This window comes from Peromyscus maniculatus, chromosome 1, assembly GCF_049852395.1.
Source record: "Peromyscus maniculatus bairdii isolate BWxNUB_F1_BW_parent chromosome 1, HU_Pman_BW_mat_3.1, whole genome shotgun sequence".
NCBI lineage: Eukaryota > Metazoa > Chordata > Mammalia > Rodentia > Cricetidae > Peromyscus > Peromyscus maniculatus.
Genome location: NC_134852.1, coordinates 189,951,021 through 189,976,751, shown reverse-complemented (window position 1 = coordinate 189,976,751; position 25,731 = coordinate 189,951,021). Strand labels below are relative to the sequence as shown.

Below are 25,731 nucleotides of genomic sequence, written 5' to 3'. Positions count from 1 at the left end.
TACAATAACTATATACAATATATACAAGTAATAAATACCTAAACAGGTATTTGACAAATCAGAGAAAATAATTCCATTATCTATCCTATTTTGGTAAATCCAAGATGTATCTAATGTACTTTCTATCCTAATTAATTTTCAACTATAACTAACTAATCTTCAACCATAACTAACTAATCTTCAACTCCCTCAGAGACCCAAGAAGGGAATAATAGTAGCTAACAAAAATAAAAACAGGAAGTGCATGCAAGCAACTTCCAAAAAATTTTGTGAGTTGACAGAAACAGCCAGCTGCCTGGGCAGTCACCTGAGGTTTCTCCGCAGTGTTGGGGCATCATCTTCAGCCTATAGGCTTAGTGTATCTGACAGACTCATTTGTGAAGTAGGATGTACACAAGGTCAACAGTTCAACCTCACATTGGGTGAGAGCAGTCCACGTACCAGAAACACCTGAATTCCACTAGTGTCCTGTCATGATTCAGGATTTTAAATTCTGGAAATTGTTGACAGTTTTTTAATTCAGCTGTCCATTCTTCTTGGCTGTGTATATATGGCTTCATCTCAGCATCCCCTTCTTCTCCACATCCCTCTATTAAATGCCAGTCTACTTTTGAGAGGCATGAGCTTTCAGCTGCTGTTCCATTGTACAACAGAATCCATCGGCCCTCTGCCTGTTAAGCTGCCTTCGAAGAAAAGGGCACCGTACCTTTTCCGGATGCGAAGGCCACTTCAGGGATGGGGCCATATTGTCCTGGCCTCAGAAGATGCCTTTTGATAAAGCCATAACCACACTTGTTTTGGCAAGAATCAGTAGTCCCTTGTTTCATGATCTGTCTGTCCATTTTGTCCTGTTGATTCGAGGATACTTTGTTGTCCAGTGGCTAACTTTTGCCAGAATGAAAGTTGACTCCATATGCAGTTTCTTCAATGCCCATATTTTCTCTAAAGTAGATTGGTACTGCCAGGAGCCGACATGTCTCAAAAAAGAAAAATTTTCTAAGTTATTAAAACATTTTAAATGCCATATTCTGTAGATCTCTGAAGGGTTTGAAGATGACCTGTCTAAAACATCTCTGCTCAATTTTTAAAACATATCTAATATGACTACAAGTTCTATGATAATGTCTAACTACTAGCTTTCATTTCTTTATATCCTGATAGTTGATAATAATAACATTCAAGGATCAGAAATTTGCATTACATTGTTAAATGGATGGAATAAATACAATTAGAAATATACATATAGCATTTTCTAACAATATCAGTTTCAAATTTGTGTACAATATAAAACAATTCAATCCAATGTAAAGTATTTAAAACTAGTAATTGTCTTTCTCTTTTCTTTCTTTTTTTTTTTTCTTTCTTTCCTTCTTTCTTTCTTTCTTTCTTTCTTTTTTTTTTTTTTTTTTTTTAAACAAGAACCTTAAATCTAATCTCCTTTGCTAGCCTTTTTCCTAACCCTTGACAATAACTTGTAACCAACCCCCCTAAATACTGAAAATTATCCCAGACCCAGAACCCATTAAAAAGACCAAAAAACCACCTGCCCCACACCACCTCTTTGGGAATGTGGGCGTCGTATTCTTAAAATTGCTTCCTGCTGGGTATGGGCGAAGTTTTCTTTATCCTGAAAGAAAAATTTTAGGTTAATTGTCAAATTCTAAGAGAGGTAACTATATCCTTCACTATCCAGTCTGTGTATAATGCCAAAGTTCAGGGTTTATCTCAAGTCCTTATTCAAGTAGTCTTTGAGACTGGATCATCTCAGCTAGTCATCTCAAATTTGCTCTGAGCACCTTGTAGTTCAAAGCTGATCTATGGATGATGTTTGTCAGCTTAATGATATTATTATTGTCCACGTGGAATTGTTGTTGTTGTGGGGCCCCATCTTCTTTCTGGAGACTTCAGTTGATGTTAGGCCTGGCCGTGATTTCCTGCAGAAAACTGATAAGAGACTCGAACACAAAAACATATATATGCAGCTAGCCTTTTTTCTAGAATTAGTTAGTACTCTATGTGACCATTCATATCTTAACAAAGTTTAAAATGTATATATATATATATATTAATCTTGTAAATTTTGATATAAAATTTATACTTTGAGAAAAGTTTAAAGAATCAGAATAGAATCAAAGAGTTGAGATTAGTAATAGAATAGTCCCTTAATTAATTTTGCTTTTGTCCTGTACCATAGCAGAAGATGGCTCTTATTCTGGCATGATACAGGGAGTTTGCATTTTCCTTTTAACAACATGCTTGATTTTAAAGAAGGAGAGAGCCATTCTCCAACTCCAAAGTCAGCTTTAAATTTTAATTGAACTGGGACTGTTAGAAGACCAATAGTGTTAAATCTTTAGAGAAAAGCAGAAACAAACATTTAGGAAGACATAAAATTTTTTTTTTAGATAATATATACCCATACACCGTTTCACTCTGTTTCTTGGGATAGATGATTTGTCCCTTTTCTTCAGTTGTCTCATTTGTCCAGTGTTCTTCAGATTCCTTAACCTTCATTCTCCTAAAAGACAAAAACAAAAACCTTTCCCCAAGACTAATTTTGGGGATGTTTCCTTTTGACAAGTTATTATCTGATTAAATGAAAAGGCATGTGTTATTGATACAAGTTAGTTTAAATTGGATGTTCATGCTGGTTGATGAACTATCACCTCCTCTAATTAAGAGGTCTCTCTTGTTCAAATCGAACCTTTATCAATTTTGATGGTACCCACAGCTTATCTTCTCCTGTAGAAACAAAAGCAAAACCACGTCCCCAATGTAATACATACCCTGGTTTCCATTCTGAGGTCAGCACATCCTTAAAGTATATAGGCTGATTTAATTCTGTAGTTTTTTCTATTATCCAATGTCTCTCTGCAGCTGTTGTTCCTTTCTCATTGGCATTCAGAAAATTCAAAGTTAGAAGAGCATTATGCAGTCTATTTCTGGGGGTTTTTGTTACCCATTTCTGTTTATTTAGCATATCCTTTAGAGTTCTGTTTGATCTTTCTATAACTGCTTGACCTGTAGGATTATGTGGTATGCCTGTAATATGCTTTATATTGTAATAAGCAAAAAACTGTTTCATTTTAACAGAGACATATGATGGAGCATTGTCAGTTTTGATTTGTGCAGGTATACCCATGATGGCCATAACTTCTAGCAAATGAGTGATTACAGAATCAGCTTTTTCAGAACTCAAAGCAGTTGCCCATTGAAATCCTGAATAAGTATCGATAGTGTGGTGTACATATTTCAATTTTCCAAATTCTGCAAAGTGAAACACGTCCATCTGCCAGATTTCATTTCTCTGAGTACCCTTTGGGTTACATCCTGCTGGTAATGGCGTCTGATTGTAGAAGGAACAAGTAGGACATTTCTTTATTATTTCTTTGGCTTGTTGCCAGGTTATGGAAAAATCCTTTTTTAAACCTTTACTATTAACGTGATGTTTTTTATGAAATTCTGAGGCCTCCAGCACATTTCCTATCAATAACTTATCAATCTCTTCATTGCCTTGTGCTAGAGGGCCTGGCAGACCAGTATGGGATCGAATGTGAGTTATATATAAAGGATGATTCCTTTTCCTGATTGTATCTTGTAATTGAATAAATAGTGAAGTTAATTCTGAAGCATCAGGGATAAATTCTGCAGTCTCAATATGTAACACCACTCTTTCAGCATACTGAGAGTCAGTTACTATGTTGAGAGGTTCTGAAAAATCCATTAATACCAACAGAATAGCATACAATTCTGATTTTTGCACTGAATTATACGGACTTTGAACCACTTTACTTAAATTTTCTGATTTGTAACCTGCCTTTCCTTCTTTGTTGGCATCTGTATAAAATGTACGAACTCCAGATATGGGTTTTTGCCGTACAATTCGAGGCAAGATCCATTCAGCTCTCTTTATAAGATCAATTCTATTGCTTTTGGGATATTTGCTGTTAATTTCTCCCAAAAAATTACTGCAAGCTCTTTGCCAAGGTTCACTTTCTGTCCATAATTTTTCAATGTCCTCCTTAGTTAATGGTACGACAATTTCTGCTGGGTCTATGCCTGCTAATTGACGAAGTCTCATTTTTCCTTTGTAAATCAAGTCAGAGATTTTTTCCACATAAGTTTTTAATTTTTTATTTGGTTTATTTGGTAAAAATATCCATTCCAATATAATATCTTCCCTCTGCATTAATATTCCAGTAGGAGAACGCCTAGAAGGTAAGATAACCAAAATGCAATCCAGCTTTGGATCAATACGATTCACGTGTCCTTCATGCACTTTCTTTTCTACCAATGCTAATTCTTTCTCAGCTTCAGGTGATAATTCTCTTGAACTATTTAAGTCCTTGTCACCTTCTAAGGTTTTGAACAAATTAGTCAGTTCATCATTTTTTACCCCAACAATAGTTCATAGATGAGAAATATCTCCAAATAATCTTTGAAAGTCATTAAGAGTCTGTAGTCTATCTCTCCGAATTTGCACCTTTTGGGGTCTAATTTTTTGTAGCTCTATTTTATATCCTAAATAATTAATAGAATCTCCTCTTTGTATCTTTTCAGGAGCAATTTGTAATCCCCAGCGAGGCAAAATTTTCTTTACTTCTTCAAACATTATTTCTAAAGTATCTGCATTTGAGTCAGCTAGTAAAATATCGTCCATATAATGATAAATTATAGATTTAGGAAATTTTTTACGTATCACTTCCAATGGCTGTTGTACAAAATATTGGCACAGAGTTGGGCTATTCAACATTCCCTGTGGGAGGACCCTCCATTGAAATCTTTTAACCGGTTGAGAATTATTATAAGTAGGCACTGTAAAAGCAAATCTTTCTTTGTCTTTTTCTTGTAAGGGTATTGAAAAGAAACAGTCTTTTAAATCAATAACTATGAGAGGCCATCCTTTTGGTAACAGAGTAGGCAAAGGCATCCCAGATTGTAGAGAACCCATTGGCTGAATTACTTTGTTAATTGCCCTAAGGTCTGTTACCATTCTCCATTTACCAGATTTCTTTTTAATAACAAATACAGGAGAATTCCAAGGGCTGGTTGATTCTTCAATATGCTGAGCATTTAACTGTTCTTCTACCAGCTCTTCTAAAGCCTGGAGTTTCTCTGTTGTTAAAGGCCATTGCTGGACCCATACAGGCTTGTCTGTTAACCATTTTAAAGGTAGAGCTGTTGGTGTCTTTGGAAGATCATCAGTTATTGTGCCCTGTTCTTGTATAATATGGATGGCTGGTGACCACTCATTAGAACAGTATCTTCTAATATTTCTCTCAGTAACATGTGCTAGTTTATGATTTGTTTCTGAGATTGGAGGGATGTTAATCTGAGTATTCCATTGTTGCAACAAGTCTCGACCCCACAGGTTCATAGTTATGTTAGCCACATATGGTTTTAATTTTCCTCTCTGTCCTTCTGGACCTATACATTCGAGCCATCTTGCACTCTGTTTCACCTGAGATAATGTCCCAATTCCTAACAGTTGAACGTTTACCTCCTGAAGAGGCCAAGTTGGATGCCAAAATTCTGGTGCAATTATGGTAACGTCCGCACCTGTGTCTACCAGACCAGACAACAAAACACCATTTATTTTTATCGTTAATTTTGGTCTTTGTTCATTAATAGAAGTTTGCCAAAAAATTTTCTTTATGTTTTCTCCTGAATTTTCTATTCTCTCTGTTTCATCATTCTGACCAGCATGATTTATTCCAATAGGCATTTGGTTATTTAATCGCTCTCCAGAGCAGGCATTTCCTCTATGGCTGCAGGAAAGGTTTGAACTGGATTTGCACTGGGGGCCTGCCTGAGGCCCCTCTGGGAGTTTCCCGAAGACTGAGGCAAAGGATTACCCTGTCTGTCCTTTGTTGATCTACATTCGTTGGTCCAGTGTTTTCCCTTACCACACCTTCTGCATACTCCAGAAGGAAGGGGCATTCTGTTGCCATTGTTCCTTGAAGAAACATTGTTTCTGGAAATGACCTGTCTACAGTCCCTTTTCAAATGTCCTTGCTTTCCACATCCAAAACATCTAACACTCCTCAAACCTTTTGAAATTACTTCTCCTACCCATGTATCATCATGCTCATCAGCTTCAACATTAATTGTTTCTCTAATCCAATCTTCCATAGGTGCAGATCTTGCCCTTAATGGCCTGATTATTCTTTTGCATGCTGCATTCGAATTCTCAAAGGCCAAAGATTCAATTATTGCCTTACCAGCTTCTGAATCCGAGACCGTTCTCTTTACTGCTGAAGCCAGTCTTTGTAAAAAATCTGTAAAAGACTCTTTTGGGCCTTGCTTCACCTTTGTAAATGACTCAGATTTTTTTCCTGGTTCCTCAACTTTGTCCCATGCATTCAAGGCTGCCGTTCGACATAAAATTAGGGTTTGGACATCATATAAACATTGTGCTTGTGCTGAAGCATATTGGCCTTCGCCCATAAGCTGATCCTGGCAAACTTGTACTCCTTTATCCCTCCACTGTTTTTCTATGTTTTTAGCCTCCTCCTTAAACCAAGTCAGAAATTGAAGTCTCTGGCTGGGTTCCAGAACACCTTGTGCGAGGTCCCGCCAGTCCTGTGGTACTATCCTATTATATGTTGACCAAGTATTTAACATTTGCTTTACATATGGGGAATGCATGCCATAAGATACTATTGCCTCCTTAAACCTTTTTAAATCCAACATTTCAATTGGAGCCCAAGTATTTTGTGTAGCCATTTGATCAGGCATCTGCTGTACTGTTACAGGATAAATTAAGGGTGACTGTGTGAAAACAGGCTTTCTTTCTGCAACCTTATGATCCCGACTTGAAACAACTTCACTGTTAATTTCTTCTGTCTGAATTTTTACAGGTTTAACAAGTTCTTCTAACGCTGTTATCCTGGCACTTAAATTGACTATCTTTTTAAATATTAAAATGTGGATTATTATAGTGATGAGGTGCATAATTCCACCAATACTAATATTATATAGTTGTTCCATTGCCAGACTGCCTAAAATTTCGAACAAAAACCAATTTTCTTCCAATGCACACATAAAACCCATTTGTTTTTTAATGTGAAAAAAAAATTCTCTTTTAGATAGTTTCCTTTAAAATATCTGATATATTATGACTTACCAAATCTGCGTAGAACAGTAGAAATCCGAGGGGATTTTCAAAGCAGCCACCTAGTGTCCCAGGTGTAAATCCAGAGAGAGAGAGAGAGAGAGAGAGAGAGAGAGAGAGAGAGAGAGAGAGAGAGAAAAGAGAGAACGCACAAGAAAGCGTAGCCGGCTAAAGCTTAAATGCAGCCACGTGTTCCCTCTTGTGCCGAGTCAAGGCTTGGGTCTGGCTTCCTTAAGCTCCGACCACGTGCGTTGGCTTTACAGGCAGGGCAGGTCTGAGTTGTTTGTAGCACCGGCTTTAGGCAAGCTGCTCACAGACCTAGGCCCGGGCTAGAAGTTGCTACCCGGACTAGGACGCCAGCAGCTCGGACTAACAAGCCGATCGCCGCCGGCCGCCGTGTGCCGCCGCTGCCGCCGCCGCCGCCGCCGCCGCCGCGGGCCGCCTGCCGCCCTTGCGGGAAAGCGGACCTGCCGCCAAGCCAAGCAGTTTTTAATGGATTCTTGTCACGTTGGGCGCCAGATGTTGATGTAACCAACCGTCTTATTAAATAAGAAACACAGAAACAATGTAAAAGAGAAAGCCGAGAGGTCAGAGCTCAGAGCTAAAATCTCACCCTTCCTCCTGCTGTCCCAGCTTCGCGAAAAGAGACCTACCTCCTGTCGGTTCGTATTTTTAAAGTATGTTGTTCTGCCTTCTCATTGGTTGTAAACCCAAACACATGACTGCCTCGTCACTGTCTGAATGTACAGCCCCCTAGGTCTTAAAGGCATATGTCTCCAATGCTGGCTGTATCCCTGAACGCACAGAGATCTTATGGGATTAAAGGCGTGTGCTGCCACCGCCACACTCTTGCTATGGCTCTAATAGCTCTGACCCTGAACACACAGATATCTATGGGATTAAAGGCGTGTGCCACCACCGCCACACTCTTGCTATGGCTCTAATAGCTCTGACCCCCAGACAACTTTATTTATTAACATACAATCAAATTAATATTTCAGTACAAATCAAAATAATATTTCAATACAATTAGATTACCACCACAGGAAGCTATAATTATTTTAGTTAAAAAGTACAATGAATTAAAACCTCAGCCAACTTCAGCTAGATTCTTTATCAAGTGATTTATAATAATGGAAAAAGAAATGTGCAAACAATAAAGCACCCAAAAATTAAATTATAAAATGCATTTTAGAAAGCAAACTTACAATATCTGAAATTGTTTACACTTACAGGCAAATGAGTAAACACTTGAAAGATGCTTCTCAAAAAATTAATAAGGTCCATTAAATAACCACTCGCTCTTCCATCCGACTCAGCCATTGTCCAGTCGTAATCAGCCAGCTGAACAAATTCATCAATTTTTTGATTGAGTTTGGTATATATTTCTCCTTCTGCTGCATGTCGAGCATCCTAAGGGGCAAAGTAAAAGCAGTAAGAAACAATTACAGCAGTAGTGTCCCTACATTTTAAATTTTAAGTTTTTGGGTTTTATTAGAAATACAGAAAAGGTGCTTTTCTGACACCACAAAGCCGATCTGACTGGTCTGCTTTCCTTCCTAACCCTACTGTCAGCCTTTTGGTCTTCAGAGGCAGCTTGTCTTCATTTCCTTTCCTACTGCTGCGGTAAAACACCGACAAAACCAACGGAAAGGAGAACGTGTTCGTCACACTACTCCTCCTTCAGCAACCTTCCTCCCTGACATAATCCCAGATGCCAGCCAGACGCAGGTGCCGCTCACAGTGCCCACCTGCCTTCCTCAGTTAACACAAACCCAGTAATTCCCCACAGGCATGCCCCGGGGTCCAGGTGACAATACTAACATCATAGGACTGGTTATTTCATAACATATGATCCTGACTGTCCTCCTGCGGCCCTCAGGAAGAACAGAAGCCGGAAAGCAGAGGCTGCTGAGAATGAAGGGAGCACACAGACCCACTAAGGGAAAGTAAATTGGATATCACAGAGAAAATGGAGTACAGTTGTCTTCACAGGGGGTTGGTTTCAGAATCTTCCTCCCATTACAAATAATAAACTGAGGTCCCGTATAAAACGGTATAGCATTTGCTTATAACTTATGCACATTCTCCTGTATATTTTGTCATCTCTTTATTACTTATAATACCCAATACAATATAAATGCATGCAAATTGACTAGCTGAATATGAATATATGTAAATCAACTCTAGCCACATTTTCAGGGATATCTTTATTTGACCAAAAATTCTCTGGTGCAAAAATGCCTTTCCCTATTGGTATTATTGAAACAATTAGGGTTTTTTTTTTTTTTTTTTAAATAAAGAGGATACCTGAAGTGGTAGATTACAGCTGTGATTCATAAATGTTAACCAAAAAGTAAAAAGTAAACGTTAGAAAATAACATGTCCAGAGACATCTTTCAAAAACGCTGACATATAGTGGGTGTGGTGGCCCACACTTTTAATCCCCACAATCAGGAAGCAGGAAAGGCAGATCTCTGTGAGTTCAATGCCAGCCTGGTCTACATAATGAGTTCCAGGTCAGCCAAGAATACGTAGTGAGACCCTGTCTGAAGAAAAACAACAACAACACAAATACCTCTGACATAGTCTTGGAAAACTGGAAGGCCACATGTATCTGAGGCAGTGTACATGTCCAGAAAAAGCCTGTGAGGGTCTAAGCTCGCACTGATGACTGACCTGGAAGCTTGTACAAGCAGGAAATGAGAGCTAAAGCAGAGGCGTCAACTTTGTCTGTTTTAAGGCATGTCCCAGCACACATGCAGACTCTCTTAGAAAAGATGGGGACTTAATGGTTCTAGGCTTGCAGGGAAGTCTCCGTCTAATCACTAGCTGACCAGTAAGCTAAAGAAGTAGACTTCAGTGGCCACACAAAGAAAACAGACTTTACAAGTTCAGTCTAGAAAAACAATAAAGCACCAACAGGAAGAACAACAAATCTAGGGATGAATGAATACTCATTTCCAATGAGTATTTTAGTGTCTGGTTATGAATAAAATCTACAAATCATGGGAAAGATAGGAAAACATGGCCTCCTGAAGGAAGAAAAAGTAATCAATGGAAGAATCTTTGAGGAGCCCAGTTACTAGACTTACAAGATAAAACTTCACATAAACTATTCAAAATGTGTCCAAAGAACAAAAGGAAACCTTAGAAGCCCTTTAAAATGGGGAAACTGCCTCAGTAAGTAGAAACTATAAATAGTCAAATGACTAAAATGTATTAGGTGAAATGGGAAAGAATCATTAGAAAGACTCAGTACCCGGTGGGAGAAATAAATAAGGAACAATACAAAGCAACTAGACCTTGCACAGATCTGCAGAACACTACACTCAGCAACAGCTGGCCACATATTAGTCCCTAAGAATAAAAAAGATTAACTTACAGGCTAAAGACAGACTTCACAGCTGTGCTCACTTCTCGAGAAACAGAGAAAGGCAGCCATAAGGGTCAAGTGTAGAGGTAATATTCAGAATAAAGACACAGGCCTAGATGAGTGCAGTACTCCGACCTTATCTGAGGAGGTTCTTTATGCAGCAGACAGCGGTTAATGCAGAAACTGACTTGTCAAAGTGCAGAGAGTAAGTGTCTGGAGAGAGCCCAGCAATGAAGGACACATCTACATCATGCCCCCTTCCCTCAAAGCTCGGGGACCAGCTTAGAAGAAGGGGCAGAAAGATGTAAGATCAGAGTTGGGGAGCAGATGAGCAAAACTTTGTCTCTTGGACACACAAGACCATTGCACACAGAGACTCGGAGCAGCCGTGACTGCCTTCACAAGACCTGTACAAGATCAAGCCGGTCGGTCGGTCCTCCAGCAGAGTGAAGAGGCACGCATCAGCCCCACCCCTAACTGAGGAGCTACCAACAATGGATGGCTGCTGGAAGAAAGAATACATTTTCTTTAAGGGTGTTGTCCCTGGTAGGTTCCCATTATGCTTCAGTGGGTAACCCTGCACCCCTGAGTATATGGGCAGCACACACTAGACTCAGTGGGATATGAATAAAAATAAAAAGGCTGGGCGGCGGTGGTGGCGCACACCTTTAATCCCAGCACTCAGAGGCAGAGGCAGGCGGATGTTTGTGAGTTTGAGGCCAGCCTGGTCTACAGAGCGAGATCCAAGAAAGGCACAAAGCTACACAGAGAAACCCTGTCTCAGGAAAAAAAAAAAAAAAAAAAAAAAAAAAAAAGGAATAAAAATAAAAAGAAGACATGAAGTTGGGAGGGAGAATGAATATGAGAGGTGTTAGGGGAAGGAGCAGAGGGTGAATATGACCAAAATTCACTGTATGCATGTTTAAAATTATCCAAGAATTAATACAAATATTTTTTAAAAGAAAGTATTTAGAATGCAAATAAAAATAAAATTACACACATCAAATAAATGAAATAAGTAAATGCAAAAAATATAATCGTCAACCATTACCAGGTTTTTGTTTGTATGTCCTTAAAAACCTCTTTCAAATGGATAATACACAAGAAGGTAAATATGAATGATTAAAATGTACCCTTTCTAGCTTTTAGTGTGTTTGTGGTGCCCTCTCCACTTCTGACAGTGCCTAACCATTTCTATTCTCTGCCACTCCTGGCAGCATAAGGGAAAGCCCAGCCCTGGGCAGCTTCTCCATCATCTGTAGGTCAGGAAAGCCCAGCCCTGGGCAGCTTCTCCATCTGTAGGTCAGGAAAGCCCAGCCCCGGGCAGCTTCTCCATCTGTAGGTCAGGAAAGCCAAGCCCTGGGCAGCTTCTCCATCTGTAGGTGTCACAGTGGGACTGGAACAGGACTTGCAACAAGGATTTTCTCTGCTCCCTATTCAGAGGTCTGATACAGATTTAACATAAACAATACAAACTTGTAACAGTACCCCTTGTTGGCTGTAGAAGAAAGTAAACACAGTACTGTAGATGAAACAAGAGCTTAAGGTAAGTTAAAACAAATCTTAGCTGTAAGTGTAATGAAGTACTGCGAAGTATGACAGTATCAATGAGTTCTAACTCAGTAACCTACAGTAACTTATACTCCCCGAAATGTCTAATGCAATTAAAGTAAAAAAAAAAATCTTACGATTGAAGCACTAACATTACTGTTTATTAGTGACAGTACTATCACTATATAGCAAGGCATGGTGGGGCACACCTTTAATCCCTGCACTCAGGAGGCAGAGGCAGGTGGATCTCTGTGAGTTCCAGGGCAGCCTGGTCTACACAGTGAGTTCCAGGACAGCCAGAGCTACACAGAGAGACCTTGGCTTGAAAAACAAACAAACAAGAATATCCACCAAAATGTAAGCTTCGTTAAGGAAAGAAGTTTTCATCTGTTTTGCTCACCAACAAAGCCCCAGGTGCCTAGAAGAGTACTTGGCACACAGTACCCAGTACATAAGTAGTTGTGAAACAGTATCTTGGAGAAGTTTGTAATCTAGTTCATATACAGAAGTGCCACACAGAAAATAACTACAGACTGAGTAAATATGAACAGTAAGTGCTTACAAGTAGTTAAAAGAGAGGCTGGGGCGACGTGAAAATGGGGGCCTACGAAGAACACTGATGTCAGCTGCTGTCTCTGTGAAACACTAGACAGTAACTAACTATCTCAGGACTTGGTGACTTAACAGGAGCGTTTTACCTAGGTCACAGTGTCCCCAGGTCAGAGGACAGAGGGGATGACCTTGCTCCAGAATGTCAGACCTCAGCTGGGATGATGGGAACAAGACTCAGGAGCCGGAGGTTAGCATCATCTTGGGTCTTTCACTCAAGCACCTTGCACCTGAGATGGGGAGCTCTCCGCATGCATCGGCTTCTTCATGGTGTAGCTCCACAGCCTTGCTTACTTGCTTTCTGGGACCAGGTCTCACTCTGTAGTCCAGGTTGGCTCAAATTCAAAATCTTCCTTCTTGACCCACTGAGTGCTGGCATTAAATGCTTGCACCAGCACACCCTGCTGGTAACTGGACTTCTAAGGGCAGCATATGGCTCTCTGTGGACATGCCTGGAGTGAGGCAGACGCTCCCTGCCTTTTCTGTCCTAACCTCGGGAGCCTTACGTTATCTCCACTGCGCTCTTTGATTCTTACTATAAGTGAACACAGTCTGTCAGGCTCAAGAACAGTCACAGTTCCTCCGCCGCTCAATGAGAGAACTGTCAAGAAATTAGTCATTTAAAAAGTTGCCATCTTCGCCGGGCGGTGGTGGCGCACGCCTTTAATCCCAGCACTTGGGAGGCAGAGGCGGGCGGATCTCTGTGAGTTCGAGGCCAGCCTGGGCTACCAAGTGAGTTCCAGGAAAGGCGCAAAGCTACGCAGAGAAACCCTGTCTCGAAAAACCAAAAAAAAAAAAAAAAAAAAAAAAAAAAAAAAAAAAGTTGCCATCTTTAATCCCAGCACTTAGGAGGCAGAGCTAGACACATCCCTGTGAGTTCGAGGCCAGCCTGGGCTACCAAGTGAGTTCCAGGAAAGGCGCAAAGCTACGCAGAGAAACCCTGTCTCGAAAAACCAAAAAAAAAAAAAAAAAAAGTTGCCATCTTTAATCCCAGCACTTAGGAGGCAGAGCTAGACACATCCCTGTGAGTTCGAGGCCAGCCTGGGCTACAGAGTGAGTTCCAGGATAGGTGCAAAGCTACACAGAGAAACCCTGTCTTGAAAAAAAAAAAAAAAAAAAAGTTGCCATCCCTGGAGATCAACAAGATCACTCAGTAGGTAGTGACACCTTGTAAGATAATTAATACATGACAATATCAAGTTCCAAATTGTACAGTTTAACTTACTGACATCATTTGTGATTGGACAACTGCAAAATAACATTTTGGATTGGAGCACTAGTAACTGGACAGGGGAGTCGTGTTTACTATGCATCAGCCATAAGTAATACACACCCCTCTTTAACCTTCCTTGCTACATTAGAGACTGGTAGGCTGTCATATGCTTGTGACCCACAGAACTGCACCATACCACACCTTAATGATACCACTTGTAAGTCGATTTCCCAGAGCAACATGAAGATGTTTATCATCTTGCATTTTTCCCCGGTGTTCATAGTCAGCCCCTTCTTCCACATCTCACACCCTTCACTGAATCTACGCAGATTAATTCAGGTCCCTACAGAACTACAGCGAGGCAGCATTGCTGGAGCACAGGCTGACAGAAGCTCTGCTCAGGGCCTCACCAGCACTCCACTCACTCCCCCCCACCACCAGGCAAAGGGAGCCGAGAGCAGTTATCCTGCCCTCTATTCCATGCCCTACACCACGCATCCCCGACCCACGACTGCTCCTGCTTTCCTGAGCTGTGGCTGATGCAGGCAAGAAGAGGAAGAGGGCTGCGAGGCAGTGTTCTTTCTTACTCTTGACCGTAAGAGGCCAGTGATCTGCCTCTGAGCACGAGCTCCATCCACAAAACCTTAAAGCCAATCCTAAGAGAATCCTCCAAACCAAAATGTTATTTTTAAAAAATGCTACTCTTTTATGAGCCTACTTTTACTCTAGCTTTTTAAAATTAATGCTGTATCTCCATTTTTACCTATCATCTATCTATCTATCATCTATTTATATGGTTGGTTGGTTGGTTGGTTAGTTGGTTGGTTGGTTGGTTTTTCGAGGCAGGGCTTCTCTTTGTAGCCCTGGCTGTTCTGGAACTCACTCTGTAGGCCAGGCTGGCCTCAAACTCAGAGATCCACCTGCCTCTGCCTCCCAAATGCTGGGATTAGAGGTGCGGGCCACCACCCCTGAGCCTGTATTTCCATTTTTAACCACATAGTTTTATTACAGTAAAATAAAGAAGGTTATTAGTTCACATTCTCTTGAAAAATTTTAAACATAAGATGATTAAAATATTAACCAAAAGTAGTAGAACCAAATACCTACATATTTTGAAGCCATGAAAGGAAAAAAATAGTTTTACTCTGAAGGCAGAAAATGTATAATGACAATAAAATCACTTACATTCTACTCAAATGAAGAAATTGTGTTTTCTGGGTCTAGGCATAGTGATGCACACCTTTAATCTCACACTAGGGAAGCAGAAAAAGGTGGATCTGTGAACCATCCTGTCTATACAGTGAGTTCCGGGCCAGCTAGGGCTACACAGTAAAACCTCGTCTCAAAATAAAGAGAGTATGTGTTCTCTGGACTTAATGTTCAAAGAAAAAGAAGTGATCCAGATTACACTAGTTCACTTTGTTCTGTTTTTTTGAAAAGGAACTAAGCAAAAATGAAGCAGAGAATATAAATATAAATATAAATAAATATAAAAGAATTATTTTTGTCACTGTTGCTATCAAAAACTTTGGGATTAACCTACTTTTCTAGGGTAACATCAAGAAGTTCTGCTTTTCCTATAAACTGGGTTAAATCAAACTTTTCTCAAGACCTCCTTTAAATTAAGGGAGAAGCATATTTTAAGACATTGTTAATGTCCCCACAGACTAGAATATCGAGAAAAGAACTCTACATAAAAACATTAGTGACAGCACTGAATAGGGAAAAATCAGCTAGCACTTCTGAAAAGGAACATAAAGACATAAAAGGACTTCTCTAAGCACCAAAGTCTAAATGTTTTATAATCCAGACAAATAAAATCATTGGGAAATACATGTGCCCTGGCCCAGCACGAACTGACACACTATATATATCCTTATCATTAAAATGTAAAGATTCAACATATAAAATAATACACTCTTCCTTTGCTTGTTAAAGAAATAGTGCCCTCTAGGGGCAGAAATGTATCTAGCATAATGTGTCAACCTCTCCTTCAATGTATGAAAATGCTCTTGATCAGTGCTTCTCAACCAAAGATGCAAAACAGAACCACCTGAGAAACTGTTTAACATACACAAGTTTCTGCACCTCCTGGACTATAAACACATGTGTTCTGAATAAAAGCTAAGCAGTATTAGCCAAACATTGTTAGCAAACACCTACAACTTTCTGTTATCTATGGTTCCTCTTTAAAAAGCCCCCAAGTATGCTTTGGGGTTTGGGCAGGGCTGAACCCAGATCTAGCTCCAAGGATAGGTCCTGATGAGATCAAGTTGATCAGTAATTTCCCACCTTTCCAGCAAAGAATCCTGTAACAGCTAAGACATGAGGTTTGGAGCTGTAATGAGGTAGCCATTTTACTATCAGGAGAGAGCCTATAGGAACTACTTGGTCACCATGTAGACTCCATACACTGTAGAGTTTGGAGATGAAGCCAAACTTGCCTATATTAATGGGAACAGAAGAAGAAAATTCTGGGTCCCTAAGGACCCCCTGAGCAGCCAACTTCAACCTCATCTGAAATCTGCCCTATCCTTGGACCTTTCAGTCACAATGTGCAAAACTGTTTTCCATTATTGTATTTTTTTTCTCTCTTTTTTTAAATGGGCCTTGATTTGTTGCCCAAGTTAGTCTCCAGTTCCTTTGATTCCTCCTGCCTAAGAGTCCCACATAGTCTGAATACAGGTCAGGCCAGCACACCAGATCCATTATTGTTTAAGAAAGTTTGAGTTGTTTTTCTTAACATTTTTTTTCTGTTGATACACTGATTAATACACATATCTCATTTGAAACACTTTATGAACACAGAGGGACTAAAAGGGTTACATTAATTTTAATCGTTTAGAACAAAGGGAACATTCTAAGGCTTTAAAATTTTAAGTGAGAGGTAAGGTTGAAACCACCTCAACAAATGTGTCCTGCTTAGCTAGTTTTTCCTCAAGAAACAATATGCCAATAACCATTTGATCTGGACAAATGTGGGATGTTCTCTATGCTGTGAATGTGTTACTCTGACTGGTTAATAAATAAAGTGCTGATTGGCTAGTAGCCAGGCAGGAAGCATAGGTGGGACAAAGAGAGAGGAGAATTCTGGGAAGAGGAAGGCTGAGACAGAGAGATGCTGCAAGCCGCCATGATGAGAAGCACATGTTAAGATACAGGTAAGCCATGAGCCATGTGGCAACTTATAGATGAATAGAAATGGGTTAATTTAAGATATAAGAACAGATAGCAAGAAGCCTGCCATGGCCATACAGTTTATAAGCAATATAAGTCTCTGTGAGTTTACTTGGTTGGGTCTGAGTGGCTGTGGGACTGGCAGGTGAGAGAGATTTGTCCTGACCGTGGGCCAGGCAGGACCAGGAAAACCATAGCTACGCTGAACTTTCTGATTTGTATTACACAGCATACAGCATCCAATTCATCATCAAATGGCACCCCTGATGCTAAAGACGGGGAAAACAGACTAACACAAAACCTAATATTCACTCACGAGAAGGAACGTGACGATGAGACGGACAGAGAGAAGCCAAGTTAAGAAATCCTGTATTTTAAAGGCTGAGAGATGCCCTTACTCGACACACAAGCATGCGGAGCTGGGTTCAAGTCCCCAGAACCCACACAGAGTGGGTGCCACAGCGTACATCTGCCACCCCAGCGTTCCTACACGGACATGGGAAGCAGAGACAGCGAGCCTGGTGTTCACCGCAACAGAGAGCAGTCTCAAAGAGAGGCTGGCCCGGGAGCTGCTGAGGATCCATCTGTCCCTGCCCTGTCGCTGGAGTGCAGGGATTACAGACACACTGCTGCACCCAGCTTCTGTGGGTTCTGGGGATCTAAGCTCAGGTCCTCATACTTGGTGATGTCATGGGGCATATGGTACAGAAACTGAGTCAGGGAAGAGCTGCCCTGAGTGAAGGTGGGTGGTAGTGCCAACAGCCTGGAGACTTAGAAGGGACAAAAACAGAAGAGGAGGACACCGGCCAGCACAGAACTGTGCTCTAGCTGCCCTGGGGTGAGCCACTCTGCACTGCCATGTCCTCACCACAGGGAAGCCTGGCCTCACCTTAAGCCCAAAGCAAAAAAGCCAAGGAACCCTGGACTGAACTTGTGGAACTAAAGCCAAAATCCAGCCTTACTGCTTTAACTGTTTCCCAGGGCTCCACCACAGCCACAGAGAGCGGCCAGAGCCAATGGCTCATCCACGGCTCAAGATTAAAAAGCAAGAAAAGAGGTGATGTCGGGCACGGTGGTGCACTCAGGCAGCACAGGCAGGCAGATCTCTGAGTTCAAGGTCAGCCTGGTCTACAAGGTGAGTTCCAGCACAGCCTGGGCTACAGAGAAACCCTGTCTCAAAAAAACCAAAAAAACAAATGAACGAAAGAAAAAAAAAAACAGGTTATAAAAAAACATGTGAAATTAATCTTGTATTCTACTTAAAACACCATTAATTGGTGAATCTCTGAGCACATTCCATGGCCTCACACAAACAGACCTCTTTTCATGTGACATAAGAAAGATTTCAATCTATTTTTCTTCAGATTAGAACCAAGAGGGATGGAAAGCAAATCTCGTACTTCACTTTTAATTTCCAAATACACACAATCAAGTACACTTATTAAAATTAAATTAAAATAACAATTAAAATGAAACATTAATGGAAACTGTTAGTCTGATTCAGTACTACCATTTATTGTCAAAACATAAACTATATTACAGAAAATCAATATTTCCTTTTTAATATTTCAGTAAGATGCTTAAGTTGCCAAGAGGAATGCACAACTGATCATCATTATGGGCAATGATTATCTCTAATATATTCTCAATGTTTAGAATATAATAAAAATTATCTTTAATTTCTTAAAGTTTTCTTACAATAATTGAGGGAAAACTTTTGGTCATATTTTCTATACCTTAAAAGTAGAAAGTCCATAAAGTCTTGTGGTGTGAACCGTTTCTTGAGAAATATTTGTAATGTTAGTTATGAAGTCCTCCAGGTATTTGCAAGCTTGTTCCAGGTGTGTTGTGTTTATGATGATTTGCACCAACTAAAACACATGAAAGCCACAGTAAATACAGATCACGCCTGTGCAGGACCACCTGATTTTTAAAAGCACGATCATTACTTCCAGTCTGCCACTGTACTATATCTACAAAATTCCAGCAAAACAGGATACAACTGGTTATCTGATTTGAAAAGTCTACCCTAAATACTTGTGAGAATTAATGTTGTTTTAAAATATGTATATTCTAGGAGTCCACAGACAATTATTTTGAAATAATTGTCCACAATAATTTGTAGATCCCATACACTTAACAGGTACAAAATGAGGATTGTGATGTGACCGTCTACATAAAGGCTGAAGTCTATGCCCATCATATCTCCAACTGTCCACTACTCCCCAAGTAAGGTCTTCCCTCATATTTTCTTTTTTTAAAGATTTAAAAAAAATTGTATGTGTCTTATTTACATGCATGTTTGTACAGCATGTGCATGCAGTGCCTAAGGCCAGAAGAGAATGTCAGATCCCCAGATCTGGAGCTACAGATCTTGTGAGCTGCCATGTGGGTGCTGGGAACTGAACCCAGGTCCTCTGGAAGAACAGCCAGTCCCTTAACCGCTGAGTCATCTCTCCACCTCCTCCCTCGTGTTTGGAATTGGACTGATGCTTTTACCTTTTTAAAGTCTATTTACATTAATAAATTTTAAATGCGAAGCTACAGGATAACATTTCACATCCATTTATATATGTATTTTTTGTTGATATTTTATGTGCATGGATGTTTTGCCTGCATGTGTGTCTGTGCAATACATGCATGCCTGGGGCCCACAGAGGCCGGAAGAAGGTATCAGAACCCCTGGAACTAAAGCTGCACTGGTTATAGGCTACCATGTGTGTGCTGGAGATCTAACCCAGGCCCCCCGCAAGAGCAGTTATGTGCTCTTCCTCTGAGCCACCTCTCCGGCCCCAGTTTTTTCAAATAATAAAACATTTGGTTAGTATTTCTTCTTACCTCTGTCAAACCTATATGAGGTTTTCTAATAAGGTTCAGTAAACAGCTACTCAGAATTCTGGTCAGCAGCAGGTTTGTTGATTTCCTAAGCATATCATCTATTTCTGTTGAGCTGAAAACAAATGTCAACATTGATAAAACTTTCCAAGAGCATAATCAGTTAACATCCTCAATAATGTAACATAACTTACTAAAATTTTTCTAAGTTCTATCTTTTATATCACATATAAATCATATAACTTTATATATGTTTATCTTATATAAATGGCAATAACTCATTGAGCACAAACTTCAATTTAATTTTAAAAGGGATCATTTCCCTAGAACAGAATGTTCATTTGTGACATAATTTAAATATACCAAAGCAATCAAGATAAAATAAATCATGTGATACTTTGTACAAAGCATTATTATAATTCCAATGTAAAGCAGTCACTTTGTAAGGTACTGTATACACAATAATAGCTAAAAGTTACTTTTAAAATACAAATTGAGAGACTAGGGGTATAGTTCAGTGGTAAAGTGCTTGCCTGGCATACACCAGGCCATATAATGCCAGAGCAGTAGGGTGTGGTACGTTCTGCAACATCTCTGGTCCCTGCCTGCTAATTCCAAGAAGCACTCCTACCCACAGCTGTGACAACCAAAAATGTCTCTAGGTATTGCCAATTGTAGGGGGACAGTTTTCAGAGAAAACCAAAATTATCCCATCGGAACTCCTGCCTTAAACAAGAGTAAAATTTTATCAGCCTTTATATAAAGCTAATAACAAAACGTTAAATTTCTGTACTTTCTCCAAATTTAACAGTATGTTAATCAAGAATGAATTTCTGGGGGCTGGAGAGATGGCTCAGAGGTTAAGAGCACTGACTGCTCTTCCAGAGGTCCTGAGTTCAATTCCCAGCACCCACATGGTGGCTCACAACCATCTGTAATGAGATCTGGCACCCTCTTCTGTATACATAATAAATAAATAAAATCTTTAAAAAAAGAATGAATTTCTGTATTTCAAGAATCAATATTTAGCTTAGACATCAGTATTTGTAAGAACATTCAAATTTTATACATAACCAATTTACAAAACATTAAAGCAGGTAATGTTTCAGATTCCGTCTGTAGTTTTAGTAGTAATTTGTAGCACTGAGGGGAAATGCAACAAAATGAGTGCTAAATATTCAAGGGTAAAAGCCATTGCTGATGAAATTTTCTTTCAAATGTCTTTTAAAATAGACAAAGGGGCTGGAGAGATGGCTCAGCAGTTAAGATCAATGGCTGCTCTTCCAGAGGACTCAAGTTCAATTCCCAGCACCCACATCGTGGCTCATGACCAGATGTAACTCCAGGGGATCTGATGTCCCTTCTGGTCTTTTTGGGCACCAGGCATGCACATAATGCAAAGACATACACGCAGGCAAAACATCCATACCCACGGAATAAAATACTACTACTAATAATAAATAGGCAAAGAATATGTGGCAAACTATTTATTACTGTCAAATCCAGATACTGAAGTTGAGGGTAAAGAACTTTCCCATCAAAACATCTGTGCCGTACGTCTCTTAACACTAATATAACAAGTTAAATAAGACAGTTACAGCAACCTAACCCTAATACAACTCAAATACGGAAGCTTTCCAATCAGATGACAGGCCACTAAAGAGTTAGAGTTTGGAAATCAAGTGCTAACACTTCCTAAAAGCACATGGCAAAGCAGCTTTTATTTTAGTGAGCTTACCTTCGGTGTAGTGACTCCGAAAATTTAAGGCTGGCATAAATAAATTCTTTAACTTGAATATAAATAAGAGGCACTGACTGGGACATGGGAAACTTCTTTGGGAAAGATTGCTGTAAAAAGAGAAAGTTAATACTGTTTTTGAGATTTTTTTTAAAAAAAATAACATTCTAGTCTCTTATAAAGGTAAAAAAATTAAAATGATTTCACAATTGAATGTAAATAACTGCATAAAATTCTATGGTTATATTTCTACATTATTCTCATATGTTCTGTTTTTTTGTGTGTTTTTTTTTGTTGTTGTTGTTTTGGTTTTTCTCTGTGTAGTTTTGCGCCTTTCCTGGAACTCCCTCTGTAGTCCAGGCTGGCCTCAAACTCACAGAGATCTGCCTGCCTCTGCCTCTGCCTCCCGGCCTGTTTTATTTTTTTAACTTTCATCTATTTCGTTAGTTAGCTAGCCATTTTGAGACAGGATCTCACTAGGTAGCCTGGCTGGCCTTGAACATGTGGTTCTCCTGCTTTTGCTTCCCAAGGGCTAGGATTACAGGCATGTGCTGCCATATCTAGCCTATTTTTAATGTTAAACAAATCCAGAATTTTATTTATTTATTTATTCATTCATTTATTTATTCATCTATCTATCTATCTATCTATCTATCTATCTATCTATCTATCTATCTATCTATCTATCTATCTATTTTTAAAGCATGACCATTTGCCTTCAGTGGTGGCGCACACCTTTAATCTGAGCATGTGAGAGGCAGAGGCAGGCAGACCTCTGAGTTCAAGACCAGCCTGGTCTACAGAGTGAGTTCCAGGACAGCCAAGAGCTACACAGAGAAACCCTGTCTCAACAAAACAAAACAATTACAGCCGTATAATCCTATGTTTAGATCGCAGTATCGGACTCTGCTGAGCACAGACTGCACATGCCAACATTGCTTTGTGTTCTGGTAATACAAGCAGGCAATGTTTAGCTGTTTGCTTCTTTCTACTCATAAGAGTCAGGGTGGCCAAGAAAAGAACAGGCCAGTTTCCTGACTCAGAGGGCTTTTGTTTGGGGTTGTTTTGATACCTATGTATTTGCATATGATGTGAAGTGTGTACATGTGGTGTATGCACATGCGTATGCAAACCTGTCTGTATACACAGAGGCCAAAAAGAGTATACCAAGTAGCCTGCTCTATCACCCTCCACCTCATTCCCTTGACAAAGAGTCTCTTACTGAATCCAGAGGCAGCTGTTGGCCAGAATCCTCCTGTCTCTGCCCCACAGCCCACCGGGGCTATGGGCACACATAGCTTAATCTGGTTTTTATGTGGGCGCTTGGGGATCCGAATTCAGGTCCGCAAGTTTGTACAGCAAACATTCTTACCTGCTGAGCCATTTCCTCAGCCCAGGTTTTTGTAACAGTAAGACTCCCTTCACTTAAGCGTCACTGAAGGTATGAGGCCAATTAAGATGACATCCGGTTAATTCAAGTTTCAGAATATATCTTACAGAAATTTTCTGATCCCTGTGCCATGACTTACTTCTAAACTATTTTATCAGCCAATATTCACTGAAAAAGTCTCAATCTCCAGAAAGGAAAATTCTTCCAAGACTGTAACCCCACAGCCCCTCGTTTGTACTTTAAGAAGCCTGACCTGACTTCTACCTCCACATTTACTGCACCCTTGCCATGTCTGTGAGTGCACCCCCACCTAGTCCACCCCAACTCCCCAGCTGGCCTCTTCTGCATCTGCAATGATCTCACTTCCCTCTGTGACGTCCTGCCCAACCCTGGCTTTCCTTCAGTTTCTCTATTTCTCTTACTCAGCCATCTTTTTATTATTGCTATGATTACTTACAGCTTTGACCTACATAAATCTCAAAGAGCTGGAAAAGCAAAAATAAGAGAAAAATAAAAATTTTAAAGGTGGTTATTATATAAAATATGATATTCATTTTTGGATTTTGTGTGTGTGAGAGAGATAGGTGCATGTTCATATGTGTGCATGTTTGCGTAAGTACCAGGACAATGCAGTCCAGTGTTCATGTGGAGGTCACAGGACAGCCTCGGTGTCAATCCTCACCTTCTACCTTGGTTGCAAAGTATATTCTTTTCCTTTAGACCTGGTTCTACCTGGAGATGATGGATATGGGTGACTACGCATGTTTGTGTACATGTATGCACACACATGTGTACTCACATGTTTTCCAAAGTAGCTTACATTGGCTACTTTAAAATTATATTGTTATTTTGACTCTGAACGGCATATTCCTTCTTCCATAAGAAATCTACAGGCAGCTACTACCCTCACATATCTTGCATTTAATCAAAATAAATTTTTATAGAAAGCGTGAGCATGCATATGTGTACGTGTGTATATGCACATGCACATTCCTGTGCACTTGTGTGTGGAGGCCAGAGGTCAAGGTCAAGCATCTTCCTCTATTGCTTTCCACCTTCTTTTTAAAACAGTTTCAGCTTCTGCTGCATCTGTCTCCCAGCGCAGGGGTTACAAACACCCTGGATGACACCCAGCTTTGGCTTTTCTGTGGGCGATGGGAGTCTAAACACAGGAATTCCTGCTTGTGCGGCAAGCGCTTTCCCACGGAGCCTTCTCTCCTCTCTAATAAACTTCCTTTTTAAAGCCACAAAACAAGGCCCTTCACAGTGACACATATGTCCAAGATAATCTCTCCCTAGAGCATACTTGTGTTAGCTAGTTTTAATGTTAACACAAACTAGAGCCATTTTAGAAGAGGGAACCTCTATATAGAAAATGCCTCCCCATGAAACTGGCCTGTGGGTCTACCTATAGTGCATTCCTTGATCGATAATTGATGTGGGAGGGCCCAGATCACTGCAGATGCTGCCACTCCTGGGCTGGTGGTCCTGGGTTCTATAAGAAAGCAGGCTGAACACGCCATGAGGAGCAGGCCAGTAAGCAGCCCCCCTCCATGCCCACAGCATCAGCTCCTGCCTCCAGGTCCTGCTTGAGTTCCTGCCCTGACTTCCTTCAATGATGGACCGTGAAGTGGATGTGTGAGTGAATTATGGTCATGGTGTTTTACCACTGCAATAGTAACTTTAAAATTATATTGTTATTTTGACTCTGAACGGCATATTCCTTCTTCCATGAGAAATCTAATTAAGGCAGTACTCTTATTACTACAATCTACTCAGCATCTAATACACCTGCTCTGGAATGCGCACAATACAAGTATCGCTCACCCTGGGAATCCACCTCACATTTGGGACAACTGTTGCTAATGTCCCCAGAGCCCTAAGAAAGTTCCTACTTAACTTATTCAAAATAGTAATAGTAGTAGTAGTAGTAACAAAATCTATAAAGGTTAAAGTATAATATTTTTCAAATGAGAACAACAAAAAACTGCCCCCAAAGAAGTCATTCGCAACTTACAATGTTAATTTTTATAAAGTAATAAATTCAATGATTTGTTTTTTCTTAACGCTTAAGTGGAAAACTAGCTTGTACCTTTTCAAGTTCTGGATCTTGAAAGGGAAATTTACTGATGACTACTTTGTATTCTTCTTCACTGCCAATAGGGATGGGGCTGTAATTATCTTCCTCAAAAATGTCCCTGTTAAACAAAAAAAGTTGCAATTTTATTATTGTGTCAGTCATTAGGCTATTGTGTCATTAGGCTATTGTAGAATCAATTATATCTTTACAAAAACAAAGACAGCTCCACAGTTTTGTTTGTTGTTTTGTCCATTAACAGTCACAACAGGAAAACACTCATCATCCAGAATCCTAAAATCCAGTATCCAATAGGTCTTCCCTCACAGTTCGTTTCCAGTGTCCTCCTAGCTTTCCATCCTCACAGAACTTCACTTGAACTTTCCTGTCTAGGACGTCTCTCAAGATGGCACATTCTGAAGAAGCTTAAGTTCCTGAAGATCAAGACAATGTGTTCATTCCTCAGTCTCAGAACACTGTAACGGAAAGGGGCACTTCCTAGTTCCTGTGTGCTCCCCTCCCAGACCTCCTGCAGCTAGACAGGGCTATGTTCGTCATGACTAACTGGGTTTTGCCACTGTGGAAATGATGCACATTGCTCTGAGCGTCGAAAGCATGTCTAAACCAACTGTGTGACAACCTTACTTTCCC

The 25,731-nt window shown here is 40.1% G+C and overlaps 1 protein-coding gene across 5 annotated transcripts in view; it reads right to left on the bottom strand.

The window, feature by feature from the left end:
- The window catches only part of Exoc6 (exocyst complex component 6), a 159,706-nt gene that overhangs the window by 59,812 nt on the left and 74,163 nt on the right, over window positions 1–25,731 (bottom strand). For all 5 annotated transcript variants that reach the window (XM_006976641.4, XM_076562946.1, XM_076562941.1 and 2 more), the window contains 5 exons: window positions 25,096–25,201; window positions 21,614–21,723; window positions 19,879–19,990; window positions 18,777–18,911; window positions 8,348–8,527 (listed from right to left, as the gene is read on the bottom strand). In XM_006976641.4, coding sequence (XP_006976703.1) covers window positions 8,348–8,527; window positions 18,777–18,911; window positions 19,879–19,990; window positions 21,614–21,723; window positions 25,096–25,201 — 643 coding nt within the window. The remainder of the gene's footprint in view (window positions 1–8,347; window positions 8,528–18,776; window positions 18,912–19,878; window positions 19,991–21,613; window positions 21,724–25,095; window positions 25,202–25,731) is intronic.